The sequence below is a fragment of the Calcarisporiella thermophila genome (assembly GCF_041956535.1).
Source record: "Calcarisporiella thermophila strain CBS 279.70 unplaced genomic scaffold VTP21scaffold_15, whole genome shotgun sequence".
Lineage (NCBI taxonomy): Eukaryota > Fungi > Calcarisporiellomycota > Calcarisporiellomycetes > Calcarisporiellales > Calcarisporiellaceae > Calcarisporiella > Calcarisporiella thermophila.
In genome coordinates, this window is record NW_027192205.1 from 565,550 (window position 1) to 581,417 (window position 15,868).

A 15,868-nucleotide genomic window follows, 5' to 3' on the forward strand; every position below is an offset into this window, starting at 1 on the left:
TCAATCTGGTACACAATCAGGTCCCTGCTAATTTTGGTTGCGTCACTTGGGATCAGCCTCCACATTTTATTCAAAGTGGCGGCAAATTCAGCTGCTCTCACTTTCAAACTATTTTACCTCTTGCTCACCAACTGTCAAAAGGATGTCAAGTATTGGTTTTATAGTGGGGAATAAATATCGCCTCGTACAAAACAGAAAACTTGGATCCGGTTCATTTGGTGATATTTACCTTGGTAATTGGAGAGATGAGCTGAATTTCTATTGTGCGTGTCCCTCCTTTTTTGGCGTAATTAATTATCTCTCACATAGGTCTCAATGTGTTCAACGGCGAAGAATTGGCTATAAAGATCGAAAGTCTTCGTAGTAGACATCCACAGCTCGAGTACGAGTCACGAGTTTATAAATGCCTTGCTGGGGCACCTGGCTTTCCACGCATTTTCTGGTCTGGAATAGAAGGAAGTTACTACTGCCTTGCCATAGAATTGCTTGGTCCTTCTCTTGAGGCCCTCTTCAACTTTTGTGGGCGCAGATTTACTCTTAAGACGGTTCTAATGCTTGCAGATCAACTGGTAACACATATTTTCAAAGTAGATGAATTGTCAGGAATTAACCTCGCTATTAGATCACGAGAGTAGAATACATGCATTCGAAATTCTTTTTGCACCGCGACATCAAGCCAGATAATTTTCTCATGGGAACTGGAAAACATAGTAACCAAGTGCACATTATTGACTTTGGACTCTCAAAACGTTATCGTGATCCGAAAACAGGGCTTCACATTCCATATCGTGAAAACAAAAGTTTGACAGGAACCGCTCGATACGCAAGTATCAATACACATCTTGGGGCAGGTAACGTATCCATAGGCTATCGCTTTAATTTATTGGCGACCAACCTTTCCTATTAGAACAATCTCGGCGCGATGATTTGGAATCGCTGGGCTATGTTCTGATATACTTTTTGCGCCAACTCCCGTGGCAAGGATTAAAGGCGAATACAAAAAAACAAAAGTACGAGCGAATCATGGAAATAAAGATGATTACGCCTGAAAAATTGTGTATGGGATTACCCAAGGAATTTTGTTGCTATCTCAATTACATCCGATCGCTCCGCTTTGATGACAAGCCTGACTATAATTACATACGAAAGTTGTTCCAAGACTTGTATATTCGCGAAGGGTATCCACACGATAACATATTCGATTGGACTGTTGTGAGAATGGTAATTATTTCTATTGAGTGCAACTTAGCATAATTGAGTGATCATTCTTAATGAATATTCCAGGAAAAGGATAGGTTAATCCCGAGACCTATTGGAATATCATCACCCTGTCCCGATAGCATGTTGGTGAATGGTCAGCACACTGAAGGTAGCATCAGCCAAAGAGCTGTTGCTTCCCACTCTCATGGCATGTCAACCAAAAATCCACTACCACCCACCATCTTAACTCCATACCAGTCAACTGAAAATCTGCTCCCCCAATCCCCCCAGCCACGACAATATGCTCCTCAGCCTCTTCCTATCAATATCGTAGGTAATATCAAGCCTGCACCGAAGCTTCAGCCCAGTCCGGTGGAGGTTGCCGCAATGGATGGGGACACTAGGTATGTCGCTTCGGATCAAATGTACGCATAACTTTACCAGTCTTGCTTTCTCCTGGCCCGTATTGACTTAACATTTCTCTAAGTTTTCTTAGCTATGCAGAGCCTCAGAATGCAATGAAATCACATCTTTTTCGCCGCTAGACGTTAAACTTGTATTTTATTCACGAACATTAAGGAGTCTTGTAAATAGGATTTGGGGAATGTAACTTCATGCTGGTTCTGTATTGTATGTTTAGTTGTTCTGTTGCTGAAGCAAAAAATGTATTTATATTTGTGAAATATAATGATGAATCACTCCAATCATGTCTCCAAGCTAGAAGGGATTTGAAATAATCTAAATTCGTTATTTATTCTATTTTTTAACCCTTCATATGAAGGGCCATTAGTTGCCTTGCATCTGCCTCTTTACCTCCTCCACAAAATTGTTTTCCTTTTTCTCGATCCCCTCCCCTTTCTCCCACCGTACAAAGTCCAGTACCTCGATTTCAACTCCTTCCTGCGCACTTGTGCTAGCGACAATCTCCTGCACTGATCCGCCACCAAGCAGATAGTCCTGTCGCAGTAGAACCGAGGAGGACAAGTATTCTTCTTTACTCACTCCATCGGGAATAATGGCATCCTCATCACGTACGCATTTTGGATTGAATCCTACCACTTGTCTGGCCAGATTGCGAGCCAATTTTTTGATAGTGTCGGAGGGAGAATGGGTGGTATTTTTCAAACCAAGTACTACGAGACTTCCGATGTTACCAGTAGACTGGTCGCCGCCATGTGCGTATACACCTGACACGATTTTTCTATCTTGTGTGGATGTTTTAGCCACTGCTGCTCGGCGGAGCGTTATTTTCTCGCCAAGTCGTCCTACTGTTTCTGCCATGCCTTCAGAGACCGACAAAGATTCCGGAATTTCTGTCGAATTTGGGTGAGGAAGGATGGGAGCGGTTAGGAGTGTATCCACAGGCAACTCTGCAATATAGCGCCTTGTCATGATGGAGGGCTCTTCGGAAGCAAACAGGGCAGTTGAACTGATCTGGGTGACTAGCTTTTTGAATACTTCATTTCGGGAGACGAAATCGGTCTCGCAATTCACCTCTACGATGGCACCCCTCGAGCCTTCAGGTCCTTCCGCAACCACAACGCCAACTAGGCCTTCACCGGCAACACGGCCACTCACCTTTTCTGCTTTTTTCGCTCCGCTAAGCTTCATGTCTTCTTGTAGCCAGGCCAAAGCCCTTTCGTAGTCATTATCGTTTTTCACAAGAGCTTCCTTTGCTTTTGTCATGGACACTTCAGTTTCCTGCCGCAACTTGGACAAAAGCTTGAGATTGGGTTTTAAAGTATTGGTCTGCTGGGATAGTAATGTGGGACATGCGCTAAAACAGCGGACATGATGGGAGGTTATTCTGGGTAACTGAGGAAGGATCCGTAGCATAATTTCTTTTTATTACTATTTAATATTAAATTTGATTTGTTTTCTTTGGAGCCGAGAACACTTTTAAGAGAGACTGGCTGCGCCTCTACATCCTTGCTGCTCGCGTTATCCCCGACAGATATTCTTTAGTTTTTTCATCGCTTGACACCTCCATTACGCGAACCAGTTTTTAATTTAAAACTAATAAGGTGAATTTTAGAAAACATTATTGTTGGATGATCAATATGGTTGCCTTCTCTGTAAGAGATATTAACTTATTTCTCTTCTTTTTTACTGCTTGACACTAGACACATCTGCATCCAAGCCTTCATTGTGAGGCAAGAAAGCTCTCATAGTTCTCAAACATACAAAGCCATCAATCGTTGTCGTGGATTAACACACTACGATGAATTACATGAAGAAAGACGAAGATGGAGGTATAACTTTCACCACAACCATAATTCATCTATAGATTTAGAGATAAAATTTAATAATTATATTAATGTTTAAATTAAATTGACAGGTGATGTGGGTATCTTTTATCATCTTGATAAAACTACCGTCCTGCAAGAGGCTCGTGTATTCAATGAATCACCTATTAATCCAAGAAAATGCCGCCTTCTCCTTACCAAAGTGCTCTACCTCTTCTCCCTTGGAGAGACTTTTGCGACCATGGAGGCGACTGAATTGTTCTTCGGGGTGACGAAGCTTTTTCAATCGAAGGATGTGAGTAAATTGTCTTAATTCTATCACAAAATATAGATTGATATGTTAATTATGATGGGCCTTATTTCTAATTATTTTCTTTAACCAGATCGCTTTGCGACAAATGGTGTACCTCATTATAAAAGAACTCTCGACTATTTCAGAGGATGTTATTATGGTACGCAATAGTTTGATGAAGGATATGCAAGCAAAGTCAGATGTCGTGTATCGTTCGAACGCCATTCGCGCTCTTTGTAAAATCACTGATGTAAGTTTTATTTTCTTTCACTTCTTTCATTTTTTAATACTAAAGTCGCCTATTATTATTGTTATTCAGGCTCCCATGTTCCAAGGTGTCGAGCGTTTCCTCAAAGCTGCTATTGTTGAAAAATCAACCGCCGTGTCCTCTGCTGCTATACTTTTTAGCTATCACCTCTTTCCAATTGCTAAGGACGTAATTCGGCGCTGGGCTAACGAAGTCCAGGAAGCAGTGAATGCTGGAAGGTCTGGGTTCACCGCGGCTGCTTCTGCTTATATGTCTTCTTTCGGTGGAGGAAGTACTCAAGTTGTCACTTCCACAAGCAATATCACGCAGTACCACGCCCTTGGGCTCCTTTACTTGATCAAACAGCACGATAGAATGGCAGTAATTAAAATGATTCAATCTCTGACAGGTCAGAGCAAAGGGAGTTTCGGTTCCGGCTCAGGCGCAGTGCTGAAAAACCCCTTTGCACTCTGCCTGATCATACGGTACGCCGCCAAAGTTATAGAGGAGGACCCTCGCGTTGCGAAGCAAATGTACGATATGCTAGAAGGATTTTTACGTCATAAAAGCGATATGGTAAATTTGGAAGCTGCGCGTGTCATATGCCGTATGTCAGACATTACAGGAAAGGAGTTATATCCAGCAATCTCAGGTAGCCCCGTCATTTGGATCATGCTTACTTCTTTGTACCTTATTATTAACCCTTGTGCCTTTTCAAACCAGTTTTACAGTTGTTCCTATCTTCACCCAAACCTACCCTACGTTTTGCAGCTATCCGCACTTTAAATAAGTTGTCAATGACGCACCCATCTGCTGTTTCTCCTTGTAACTTAGACATGGAAAACCTGATCACGGACAGCAACCGTAGCATTGCCACTTTTGCTATCACCACGTTACTTAAGGTACTACTTATTTCTATCTCTATTATAGTATTTTGCATGTTTAATTTTTTCTGAATTTTTCTTTAGACTGGCAATGAAGCTAGTGTTGACCGTCTCATGAAGCAAATATCCGGATTTATGTCCGAAATTTCAGACGAATTCAAAGTCATTGTCGTGGAAGCGGTACGATCGCTCTGCCTAAAATTCCCACAGAAACAAACCATCATGCTCAACTTCTTGAGTGGGGTGCTTCGAGACGAGGGTGGCTATGAGTTTAAGAAAGCTGTGGTAGAGGCGATGTTTGATCTCGTGAGGTTTATTCCGGAATGCAAAGAGGCCGCACTTGCACACCTTTGTGAATTTATTGAGGATTGTGAGTTTACAAAGCTGAGTGTACGAGTCCTGCATCTCCTGGGAGAAATGGGCCCAAAATCAGCGAAGCCGACCAATTTTATCAGATATATCTATAACCGTGTTATTCTGGAGAATTCCATTGTGCGCGCTGCGGCTGTGAGTGCCTTGGCGAAATTTGGAATCGACTGCGAAGATGAAGGAGTAAAGAAAAGTGTGCACGTGCTTCTGACTCGGTAAGATTGCATCCTCATATTTTTAAATTGGGGGGCAGGAGGATCTTTGTCTTGCTCAACATACTTTTCTCCTATTTTTAGGTGTCTCGACGACCATGACGATGAAGTCCGTGATAGAGCCACTTTCTTCCTTCAGATTATGAATAAAGGAGAGGGTGCGAAGAAATATGTTAGTGATGGTAATTATTGACTTGGCAATTTATATGCTACTTGAGTACGAAGATTAGATATATAATTTTATTTCTGGCGTTAGATTCCACGTATGCCTTGGCCACTCTTGAACGCCAGCTCGTGAATTATTGCAATAATCCTTCCGACGCTCCTTTCGATATCTCCAATATCCCGAGAATCTCCAAGGCACAGGAAGAAGCAGAACGCCTACAGGCCAAGAATGCTGAAATGACCCAAACGCTTGGCATTCCCTCGGCAACGGCTCCCAGTGCTCCAGGAGCGGGTGCAGCTTTACCAAACGCTACTCCTGCAGCGCGTGGCCCTTCACCCGCGCCAGTACTCGACCAGCGCGAGGTCTATGCTACTCAACTCGAGAAAATTGCTCAATTTGCTACCTATGGACAGCTATTCAAAAGCTCACTCAAACCAGTGGAGCTCACCGAGAGTGAGACTGAGTATGTCGTAACATGTGTTAAGCATTGCTTCCCCGAACATATTGTATTCCAGGTAGGCGAGTGCTTTATAAAAAGAAGACTTTGCTTCGTTGCTAACTTGATTACACTTAGTTTAACATCACCAATACTTTGCAAGACAATATCTTGGAAAACGTTTACGTGGTAATGCAGCCTGAGAGCGAGGAGTGTGGCTTAGAGGAGGAAGTAAGCATCCCGGCAGAGAGTATTGCCTATGATCAAACAGGAGTAGCCTATGTTGCGTATAAGCGGATGGAGGAGTATCCCTTAGGTGAGGATTATATCCGGTAATATCTGGAATCGACAACAAAATGGACTGACCTACTTTTTATTTCTAGCTTCGTTTACCAATACTCTTAAATTCATTATTAAAGAGTGTGACCCTTCATCCGGCGAGCCTGAGGAGGATGGCTATGAGGATGAATATCAAGTCGAAGAGATTGAACTACTTACCGGTGATTACATGCAACCCACCTTTGAGCGTAACTTTGCATCTGCTTGGCAACAACTCGGCTTTGAGGTCGTCGAAGCATTCGCACTAGATCCTGAGCGGGCGAATAATCTGCGGGCTGCATGCTCCTCCCTAATCGAGCTGTTGGGAATGCAGCCATTGGAGGATACAGCTAATCCGAAATCGAATACTGTGCACACCCTGCTATTGGCGGGTGTGTTGATGGGTGGCGGACGAGTACTTGCAAGATGCCGTATGACATATACATCGGATGAGGGAGTCGCTATAGAATTGACCGTGCGCAGCGAGAGTGAGGCAACGAGTGCGGTGGTAATCGGAGCAATTGCATAAAGGGCCTGTTTTCTCTCCATACTAGTAACGATGGAAAAAAAAAGTCACCACTGAGTATAAATTCCTGATATTTTCCGGATTTTATCGCTATTTTTTTTTAGTTTTTAAAGGATGGAATACATTTTACTATTTTCATTAAAGAACACGTGTATGGGAAAACCTCTGTCACGCTGCTTTGTTTTTACGCCCAAATAGGAATAGCGGAAAACAGCGGGGCTCATTTAAGATTTCATGCTCAGGGAAATAAACTGTTTTCCTCGCGCATTGATTAGTTTAAGCTCATCTCTGAAATGAATGCTCCTCTCAAGGACAAATGGCTCATTGTTTTACACACTGCCTTATTGTGGAGGAGAGGACCATGTAATATTAGCGATCCGCTGGTGCCCATGAGCGCCGCTTCCACAACCTCCGAGCGGCTACCGCGCCGAATCATTTCCACATTGAACTCCACACTAGCATTCCAGAGCTTTTGTAACAGCTATATGCAGTTGCTCGCTCCTTTTGCATTATTGCTGCTGCTTTGGGCGTATGGCTAGGGAATTGTTGGGTGTCCATGAGCCAACGGTTCAATCCCGCGCGAAAGCAATCTCAGATTTTATCTGACTCGAAATCTGCATCTGGCAGATTACGGGCTGTGATTGGAAAATGTGCATCAGATAAACACCGTCATCTTTTATTTTCCCTGTTCCACTTTGTTTATTCTGGGGGTAGGTGAAAATAGGCAAACGCAGTTTATTTTCATTCATCAATTGCCTACAATTTTTGACATCGATCCAAATCCTCAATCAACACCCCTTTTCTTTCTAACCAACTCCCCCCATCTCTTCTACTTACTACATTCGAGTTTTAATCAAGGAGTAGCGACGTAGGAATCGTGCACACTAGAGTAGCTATCGTGATCATATTCGCACATCCTAGTCGTGATCCTATTCTCAATCCTCTGATTTTCGGCGCGTTTTTCTTGGAATCCTTTTCAGAGGTAGGATGGAATTGAATGATCAATCCGATCTCTTCCGGAATCTTAGATCTTTTTTAAATTAGCGTTGTTTGATAATAATGTCTCAGCTTTTAAAAGCCATGACAGCCTTCCTCAAGCTCCAACGCGAGCATAGTATTTTCCATAATTTATTCGTCTTACTCTGCGTTTTTGCCACACTCTCACTGTTTCTCTGGCCGGCCATCGCATCTTTTTGGCTTGATTTTGATGAAGGTTCCGATGGAGAAGAAACAACCGGCTCATCCTCGGATGCTCCAGACACAGAGCGTTTTGGGAATTATTTTGCAAACAAAATGAGCGTATACTTTTTCCTTTCACTGGCAACCGTTTTAGGGTTTTTGTGGATAATCTGGAGAATACACTATCATCGCTATTCGCGACGCCAGCAATTTCATCAGAATTATAAATCTAAGAACACGAAAACAGATGCAAAGTTGGGTTCGACAGCAGGAAGCTGGACTGAAATTTTTAGTTCCCGTTCTCAATCTCTTCCCGATTTCCCTAGTGTGCGGGTACAAACACTAAAAGGGAAGCATATCGCGGATGTAGAATGTTTGGAAGCTTGCCATCGAGGAATCCTCGTCTCGTGCGGACTCGACGGCCGAGTCGTGGTCTGGGATGCAAAGCGAGCTGTTTGGACTCGCCATTTGGATAAGGTAGTGCAGCAAACAGGAGGTCGGTGGGTGGGCTTACCAAATGATAAACTACAACCAGCAGCCAATACAGGCGGGGCGGAAAAAACCATAAGAAGGCTGCTAGACAGAATATCTGTACGTTGTGCCAAAATTGATCCTAATGGACGCTGGTTTGCGGCTGGATTTGACGATGGCACCGTTAGGGTATGGGATATGAACGGAGTTTTGCACCATGAACTCTCCGTCAGCGACGAGCACCTCCAAAACCATCCCCAAAACCATCTCCACCAGCCTGATGATGACGACGAGCGGAGAATCGCTTTCATTGTCTATGCGAGCTCAAATGCCGGCCACTCTCACTTTGCATCGGACCCTCACTTCGTCCTCCACAACCACCTGATATCCGCCGATCGCTCTGGCTGCCTTAGAGAGTGGGATCTTGTAGGCGGGGTAATGGTGCATGAAGAGAGAAGAGCCGAGGGCGTCAACGCACTTTGTGTTCTTGAGTCCGTACCCTCTTCCTCCTCTATTGCGCGTAGCTATGTAGTCGCAGGAGGGAAAAACGGCACGCTTCCAGTGTGGGAACGCACCTCTTCCACTAACGATAAGTCGACCTGGAACTTTCTTTACTCGATCCCCTCTGCCAGCAACACTCCTATTACTTTTGTCACTGGCTCGGCTCCCAGTCATGGTGCTCGAGGTCTGCTTGTCGCTGGGACGATGGACGGAGCGGTGTGCACCTATAGCCTAGAATCAGGCGAACCACTATTTGTGCTCAGCATGGGCGGTGTGCGGAAATCAAAGTGCGCCGACTTGTTCCCAGAATTTTATGGGCGTCCTGCCGTGAAAGAGAATGAGAAGCTAGTGGCCGACGCTGGAGATAGTGTCGCAGTACAAGCAGAAAGCGAAGGTGACGACGAGGACGAAGGAGTGGGCAACGAGGAAGAAAAAGATGAGGAGGATAAGAACAAAGGACATAGAGGTGCGATTACCGACCTCGTTGTAACCCGAATTGCCACAGCTGGTTCAAAAAATGCAAGTGGCGAGCACTGGCTGGTAGCGTCAAGTTCAATGGATGAAACGGTGCGGATATGGCACATACGTCCTCGAGAAGAAGGAGATAGCGACAGTCGCACTGCAGAAAAATTCGATCGAAATCAGCAGGATAATCAATATAACCATCGTCGTCGCAAGAATAGCAGACAAGGCTTGCAAACTGCCGGCTTATCACCCGGAAATGGAATTAGCACTGCTCTTCTACCGTCGTTGAGATCATCTTCCTCATCACAAAACCCGTTCCATAACTCCTCTCACTCAGCGATCCCCCGTGGTGCGCGTCCTCCAAAGTTAGAGCACTCGCTTATAGGTGTAGTGGAGCAACCAGGTGCACGCTCCATCACCCTCTGTCGCACATATCTTTGTGGAGTGCGTCGCGCTTCTGCTAAAAAATCTTCAGGTTCCCATCATCATATGTCAGCAGAACAGCCTAAACGGCCTTGGGAGTTGTGGATGGTCGATGCGAGCGCAGAGAAGCTTTACATTCACACCGTTCCACTACAACTTGATCGACTCTATCATTCACCTCGCTCTTCTCATAAAGTGATTTGGAAATGGCGGACTGCATGGCCAATCCACTTTAGTTCTCCCGTCTCTGCTCGCGAGCACAAGAAGAAAAGCGAGCCTACGGAAAGGGAGAATAGACGGAACCAGATGGATGGGAGTATGTTTGAGCAAGCAAGGTGGACGGCCGAAGAATTGGAAGCTGAACGGATGCTTCCTTTTTCATACGTGCGACAGGTAGTACCTGTTGGAGGAGGGGGAGTGGCATGTGATTTTGGTAACTTTGTAAAGGTAGTGTGGATGGGATCAAGGGCCGGCAGTCGTGATGAGAGTTCGCGATGGAAGCGGTGAAGTTATTTTGTAAGAATTTTTTTAAAGGCTTTAATTGTACACTTATTTCTCCGCTTCTTTCTGTTTTTATTTTTTTTATTCTCAAAAGCGCGTTTGAATTTTCATTCTTTTTTTTTATTCCAACTCTTGTATATATCGCTTTAAAAATAAATATTTTGGAATATATCCATATATCCTTATACATGGCATGACAAGTTCATCCTAAGAATATAATTTGTTGATATCTGTTAAGGTGTTGTCAATGGGACTGACAATGCAATATTTATTCAATGGTGGCAAATTAAACCAAATGCAAACACTAGGTTATAAATATAGGAGACGGGGGAACCGGCGATGTTGCTCGAGCAATATCAGCCATCATACCACTATCCATTCCTGACTGTAATTGCAGTTGCTTTGGTACTTTTTTTTGACTACTCTGGGCTTCCTTGGAGACGTTCTCTTCAGATCGAAGATGGCTTCCGGCATCAATGGACTCGTCTGAATCAGCCATCGTATCCCACTGTTCACGTAGCTGGTCTATTTCGGCAGTCAGGTCTCTTATAGAGGAAGGAAATTCACCAAAAGGTTCATTGGCCGAATGTGCAACGCCTTCTTGCTTCGAATTATCTGTTGTAGAAGCTAAGTTTTTCTTCTCTTCTGAGTTTACTGGACTTGTCTCTCCCAGCACTGGCTCTATTTGAGTCTCATTAGCATTCGAGATTTTTGGCTCCATCTGCGTGTGCACCAATGTCTCTCCTGCAATATCGCCCTTCTCCTTGAGAGATGCTTCAGTAGGTATTTGCTCTAACGATGTGTTCGTGTCCATTCCAACAGGTGCATCAGGCGCTTGGTGCGATATCATTGTGTCGAGATCTCTCAATTGAAGCGCTGCCACTTTATCAGTTTGCTCGCCATAATTCTCCAAATTGAACTCTTCGGCGCTCGAGTTTCTTTGTTTCGCTTCAATTTGCTTCCAGAGTTCTTCGTTTAACGCCAACGACTCTGCTAAATCTGTTCTCGCCTCATCCAACGCCTTCGTTAATGTCGAAATTTCGGCTTGCAGTACGTCATTTTGCTTAACTGAGGAGTTTTTTAGTTCGAGATAACGCGTCTGGAGAAGAGAATGTTCTATTTCCATTTTTGCCTTCTCTTCTTGGAGACGGTCTTGATATGCATAGGCCTTGTTTTCAGCATTCGGGCCAGAAGGCGGGTGCGTTGATAGGGAAGATTGTAATGTTGCATTTTGATCTTGCAGAGTTCCTACTTCCTCAATACTCTGCTTGTGTGCAGCCTTTGCTTCTGCCAGCTTGACTTCGGCTTCTTTGTTCAGTTTTCTCAGTTCTTCAACCTCTTTTAAGAGTGCCGTTGTCTTTGCTGCGCTCAGATCCAATTCTGCTATAGCGTGGTTAAGCTGATTCGTCAACTCGGAGACTTGATCGGAGGAAGTGGGTCGCGATTCTCGAAGCCGGTCCGGGTGTAGTGAGCTATTGCTATGTAGGTCTGTATTGTGCTCTGTTTGAGTGCTCTTTGTGGCTGTTTGTGCCTCTTCGGAAAAGTTCATCAAGATCGTTGCTTCACGCATCAAATTCACTTGCTCTTCCATTTCTCCAAAAACTTTGACAACGTCCTCAAGCGCAAGCTCCTTTTCCCTGACTATTTCCTTGAGCCGGTCCAGTTCTTCCTCTTCCGACCTTAGCTTTTGCTTAAGTGCTGCGTTTTCATTCTTCAGCTCGAGCCTTTTTCGCTCTAATCGCACAATCTGGCCTTTTGCGGTTGTAAGCTCCTTTGTGGCATTATTTGCGACCAGCTGTGTCTCTCGCTGCATGTCCTGGAGCGCCTTAAGTTTGCTCTGGAATTTTTCAATGCTCTTTTCCGTTTCCTTATATTGTTCCTGCAATTGAACCTGTTGCGCTCGGAGCGCATCCGCCTCTTCCTTCATATTCTTCCACATTTTGTCCAAGTGACGTGCACGATCCCGGGACCGGGTCGCATCGTTTCGCATCTTTTGCATCTCAATTTTCATGTTGCCTATGACCCTATCCCGTGCAGCAATATCATCTTTCGCTGAAGCAAGTTCCGACTCGAGAGTCTGCATGTCTTGGAATGCGTTTGTCCACAACATTTCTGCTTCGTCAGCGCGTTGGTTTGATGCCTGGGCCACGGCTGTTGCTTGGTTCAGCGCAGCCTCGGTACGCTCAACTTTCTGCCGCAGCAACTCGAGCTCTCCCTCTTCTTCCCTTGAAAGAACTCGGAGAGTTTGAGATGCTTCCTTTGATGCTAGAAGGGCTCTGGCCTCACGTGCTACAGATTCTGCCTCTTGGACACGCGCAAGGAGACCTTCTACTCTTTGAAGCAGAGCGGAACACTCGTTCTGGGATGACTCCAGATTTACGGCTACGTTTACCGCTCTTTCCTCTGCAGCACTACGTGCCACCTGCTCCTTTTGTAGATCTTGCGATACTCGTTCCAGTCGAGCTCGTAGTGACTCGCTTTCATGAAGACTACTCGACAAACTTCTCTCTAGTTCTTTCATCGTTGCAGTGGAATCTGGGTCCTTGGACGAAAAGCGTGTAAAAATGGATAGAAGCGCCTTGTAATAAGCGGCCTCCTGGACTGCAGCGGCGTAGGCCTGTTCATGCTCGCGGAGCTTCTCGGAGGAATGGGCGTGCACAACAAGGGAATCTTTAGTACGCACTATGTTTGCTTGAAATTCGCTTATTGCTTCCAGTAATCCCTTCCCCTCCATCTCATGTCCTGATTTTTCTTTTCGAGCAATTTCCTCTTTCCACCACCGCTCTATTTCTCGGAGTTCAGCAATGACCTTATCGCGTACCCGTATCTCCCTCAATAGTAGTCGTCTCTCTGCTTCAAATGGATCCTCTCCTACTCTACTTGTTAAACATATCCCACCCGCAATTCGTCAATATAATGCTTTTATAATATGCAACCCTTGTACTTACTTTTTCAAGGATTGCCGTTGGGACATTGTTGTTATTCTCATCTTAGTGCTACTGTCAGAAGGGGTTCTCTGAACTGGTGTAACGACGTTCCGTGGACCATGAGGGAGCGAAATCTCAACGGACTGTGATTTCCGATCGGGTGCCTGAGTTTCATTAGCACGAACTAATACGTTGTCGTCCTCGACTTTGGGAGAGAATCTCACAGACTTAGGTTGTCCATCTTCGTCCGGTGAAGATCTCTGGGTTACTGGAACGGGATTCTCGATGGGTTGTAGCTGCGAAGCAGGCTGCCGTTGAGCCGTCGGAAGTGGGGTGAATGGTAAGGGAGATGCAGATCGCTCCGGAATAAAAACCGTGCGACGTTGGGCCACCTCGCTCAATGAGTTCTGTTTCATAACTGGTTTAGGAGTTACCGAGTTATCTTTTGGTGGCAGAGGGGGAGTTGGCAGAGATGAAGCTCTGGTTAAGGTGCTAATGCTATTGGGAGTTGGAGCGATAGTTTGTCTTGAGGTTTGAACAGGTACTCTTCTCACGGGTCCGCTCTTTGTCACTGGAGGAGGAGCTTCTCCGTTACGTTCTTGTGCATCATTATTGCGAGATGCACTAGGTGTTATATCTGCAGAGTTCGATTGAACTGCGGGGAGCGAAGTACCATCAATAAGTATGTCGGGAGGATAGCGAATTTTTGACGTATCGAGCAAGTGGATTAGTTTATTTGACTCCGAGTTGGGTTGAGAGAGTTCGCCTCCCATGACCAGAACTCGCTCATTTATGACCGTTAATGTGTGGAAAGCGCGCGGAGATGGCGATAAACCCATGTTTCGAAACATGAACCATCGGCGACCTAGAGTCACCAGAAAGTTAGCACCTGAATACAATCGACAATTCCCGTAACAGCGGTTATACTTTTAATTCGAAAAGCGCATAGGTCTCCCAACTCCAACCCTCCCTCCCCCATTCCTCCGAATATATATAGAACGTCGTTGACTATTGCGGCTGAAGATCCAAATCGAGGGGAAGGGACGTAGCCCGTGACAATAATTTCCTGCCATTTGCCTTGTCTTATGTCAAATGCCCAGATATCATTGAAGAGAATCTTTCCGTCAGTTCCACCAAATCTATTAATAATATATTGTTATATTGTAAAACGAAATTCATTGATGGATATAATTATTATAGTTACATATATAATATTCCTTCGCTTGCACAAGCTCCATGGTAATATCTTGGAGGTGGCGCATCTTTGGATTCATGCACATGCCAATTGTACGTGGATACTTCCGCTATGAACAAAGAGACAGTATTAATCTCGGAAGGATGGATGAACTCCGTATTGGATGTTACCCGACGGCATCTCGAAGGTAATCAGTTCATTTGTACTTTGATCGTTGACAAGCCCTCCAAACACGTACATTCTTTGGCCGATTGCCGTTGCAGTGTGGCCCAGTCGAGCCTTGGGTTTGTAGCCTTGAATGGAGGGTATCTTCCATTGAAGCGTTCCTACGAAGTCAATAGGTTCACTAGAGGGGAGCTAAAGCATTACTAAAATATAAAGGTACTTGTGTCAAGAATGTAAATATTCTCGTCTGCACCGAGCACATTGGTTTTCCCGCCGAACACTAGACAGAGATTGTGAGATAAAGCTTTAACACCTCCTGTCAGAATCCGATGCGATGGGCCAACTCACCTAATATATAATCTCCAAGTTTCACCATCGCGTGATTCCCTCGTGGATTCGGGGCGTCACCCGAAGTACTTAATGCAGTGCAACTCAATGAATCTAAATTGAAGTTAAATTACATTATTTCGTCTATCCCACAAATATATGCATCCATACACACCAATGTCCACGACGCAAAGCTCCCCGGCCGCCTTCCCCTTCACAAATCCTCCCAGGGTGTATAATCTACCATCGTTCGTGACGGAAGGTGCGACAGCGTGAGCTGAGCAGGCGAGGGCGGGGGAGGTTAATTGGATGCTTGTCCAAGGGTATGGGGCTCTGGAGGGTGTTACTGAAGATATAGTTGTGGGGGTAGTAGAAGAGTGTAAATGTAGAGAGTTTTGTCTGGTGAATTTAGAAAATAGGCGAGTCATAGTGATATTTTTTTACTTTACAAGTACAGAGGGGTTCAAATGAATGCAAAATGAGGATACTCAAAACAAATCAATGTAATGCCATTTGGGAATGTAGAAAAACGAAATGAGAATGAAGATGTAAGAATTGCTAGGATACAGAAGAAGGAGGCAGCCGTTTATTTGTTCTCAAATTTCTTTTGCTCTCCCCCATCCCCCCTCCCTCCACCCATATTCCACTTAAGGGAAAGTGGTCAATTATCAGTGCTCAGTGAGGTGAGGTAAAATTAAAAGCAGTGGGCAACCCTGGAACAATCTATTTCGATTAGAATCGAGACAAGCCCCTCACACTATAGGGTTGAGCAAGGACGATGGGTGCAAAAGTGGATCCAAATTATATAGGCCGCATTA

The 15,868-nt window shown here is 44.8% G+C and overlaps 5 protein-coding genes across 5 annotated transcripts; 3 read left to right on the forward strand and 2 right to left on the reverse strand.

The window, feature by feature from the left end:
- Positions 1 to 142: 142 nt before the first annotated feature.
- On the forward strand, positions 143 to 1,745 carry VTP21DRAFT_2833 (uncharacterized protein; the record flags this gene model as incomplete). Its single annotated transcript, XM_069393069.1, has 6 exons — positions 143 to 233; positions 310 to 569; positions 623 to 851; positions 908 to 1,221; positions 1,285 to 1,625; positions 1,688 to 1,745. The coding sequence occupies 6 exons, from the start codon at positions 143 to 145 to the stop codon at positions 1,743 to 1,745; spliced, it is 1,293 nt and encodes a 430-aa protein (XP_069250081.1).
- A 241-nt stretch (positions 1,746 to 1,986) lies between these two features.
- Positions 1,987 to 3,036, reverse strand: VTP21DRAFT_2834 (uncharacterized protein; the record flags this gene model as incomplete). Its single annotated transcript, XM_069393070.1, has 1 exon — positions 1,987 to 3,036. One exon carries the CDS (start codon positions 3,034 to 3,036, stop codon positions 1,987 to 1,989), a length of 1,050 nt encoding a protein of 349 aa, XP_069250082.1.
- Positions 3,037 to 3,421: 385 nt separating this feature from the next.
- Positions 3,422 to 6,899, forward strand: VTP21DRAFT_2835 (uncharacterized protein; the record flags this gene model as incomplete). Its single annotated transcript, XM_069393071.1, has 10 exons — positions 3,422 to 3,452; positions 3,539 to 3,741; positions 3,830 to 3,988; positions 4,058 to 4,637; positions 4,709 to 4,887; positions 4,954 to 5,453; positions 5,535 to 5,632; positions 5,707 to 6,131; positions 6,191 to 6,368; positions 6,436 to 6,899. 10 exons carry the CDS (start codon positions 3,422 to 3,424, stop codon positions 6,897 to 6,899), a joined length of 2,817 nt encoding a protein of 938 aa, XP_069250083.1.
- Positions 6,900 to 7,955: 1,056 nt separating this feature from the next.
- Positions 7,956 to 10,442, forward strand: VTP21DRAFT_2836 (uncharacterized protein; the record flags this gene model as incomplete). Its single annotated transcript, XM_069393072.1, has 1 exon — positions 7,956 to 10,442. The coding sequence occupies one exon, from the start codon at positions 7,956 to 7,958 to the stop codon at positions 10,440 to 10,442; it is 2,487 nt and encodes an 828-aa protein (XP_069250084.1).
- A 298-nt stretch (positions 10,443 to 10,740) lies between these two features.
- Positions 10,741 to 15,478, reverse strand: VTP21DRAFT_2837 (uncharacterized protein; the record flags this gene model as incomplete). Its single annotated transcript, XM_069393073.1, has 8 exons — positions 10,741 to 13,315; positions 13,385 to 14,228; positions 14,291 to 14,502; positions 14,568 to 14,667; positions 14,729 to 14,884; positions 14,944 to 15,003; positions 15,072 to 15,164; positions 15,226 to 15,478. The coding sequence occupies 8 exons, from the start codon at positions 15,476 to 15,478 to the stop codon at positions 10,741 to 10,743; spliced, it is 4,293 nt and encodes a 1,430-aa protein (XP_069250085.1).
- Between the last annotated feature and the right edge of the window lie 390 nt (positions 15,479 to 15,868).